At 37.1% G+C, this 1272-nt stretch overlaps 1 protein-coding gene across 1 annotated transcript in view; it reads left to right on the top strand.

Annotated features, from left to right (window-relative positions):
- The window catches only part of DDHD1 (DDHD domain containing 1), a gene marked incomplete at its 5' end in the record, with an annotated part of 34771 nt that overhangs the window by 24737 nt on the left and 8762 nt on the right, over positions 1-1272 (top strand). The window contains one exon of the mRNA XM_008937904.1: positions 74-149. Within this exon, the coding sequence (XP_008936152.1) occupies positions 74-149 (76 nt within the window). The remainder of the gene's footprint in view (positions 1-73; positions 150-1272) is intronic.

Raw genomic sequence — 1272 nt, 5'->3', positions numbered from 1 at the left:
GGAATGCCTGTTTGGATCAGAGGGGTTAAGGCTGCATTTTTTATTGGATCTCAGAAAGATCTCTATTTTCTAGGTTGAGAGAGATAGAAGAGAGGTTACATGGCTTAAAGGCATCCACCATATCAAAACCACCTGTCTTAAAATTTAAGGTATGTATGGTTAAGAGGTTTTTACTGAATGTTCTACTTGCTGTAAAAATAGACCTGCAATACGAGTTATTCTACTTTTTTTTTCCCCATATCCCTAGAGTTGATGTTGGTGGAATCATTTTAATGTATTGGCTGAAGTGTGTGGATAAACATATTACTGTATTCATATTTTCACTATTCATTACAAATATTTATGTTTATCTGTAGAACAACCTATAGATTGTTAATATATTACACACACAACTATGTGGGAAGGTAAAAGCTGTTTGGCAAATTAAATTAGTCACGTACCTTAAACAATTTCACTTCTACTTTATTGACTAATCCATTTCCCTTGGGGACTACTTCTAAGATGTCACATCTCTGAGCAAATCTGATTGAATTTCCTCCAGCAGTTGGTTTTCCTTCCAAATTACTCTGGTCTGACAGTTAGCACAATTAACTTTTAGTCTCATGAAATAGATTGCTTCCTAATCAGCTGAATAAATTGCTAGAATTTCTTATCATTGGGAAAAGGCATTTTCTGCCTTCTTGGTGGGATGTGCAACACCTTCTAGTCACTCGACTGTATCCTGAAATATTAAACTATAAAAATGTGACATGATAGATGAGAACAAAATAGATTCTTGTTTCTTAACTTGCCATTTTTCTTTCCTTCTGAGTTCAGAAGGAGTCTCAAAAGCCAAGGTCAATCTCAAGCCATAAAAAAAAGAGGAAACTAACCATAATTCAATTTGTCTTGGCCTTCTCCTTTTCATCACTGCTTAAAAGCATGTATTGCACTGTAATCTCTGCCATCAAGGAAGCTGGAGGCAGGCTGATACTCCTCCAGCTCTGTGAAAGTTTATTCTTCACTCAGTTGTGTTTAAACTGAAGATTTTTTTGAACAGATGCTTCTTGGAGAGAGCAAGAAAGGAGGAGAAAAGAAAGGGGGGAGAAAAGAAGACTGTATCTGTCTGAACTACTGCTAGATAATTTTCTATTGCAAGTGCATCCTTTTTCCTCCTGAAAGGAAGATGTTTTGGTTCTGTGAAGCTTTAGACTAGTGACTCCCATTGCTTGAGTATCATGCCTGAGACAGAGCTCCAGGGGAAGAGAGAGGCTTCCCATGAACATGATGGCC

Source organism: Merops nubicus, unplaced genomic scaffold, assembly GCF_000691845.1.
Source record: "Merops nubicus isolate BGI_N331 unplaced genomic scaffold, ASM69184v1 scaffold15823, whole genome shotgun sequence".
Taxonomy (NCBI): domain Eukaryota; kingdom Metazoa; phylum Chordata; class Aves; order Coraciiformes; family Meropidae; genus Merops; species Merops nubicus.
This window is presented reverse-complemented; position numbering and strand designations above follow the sequence as displayed.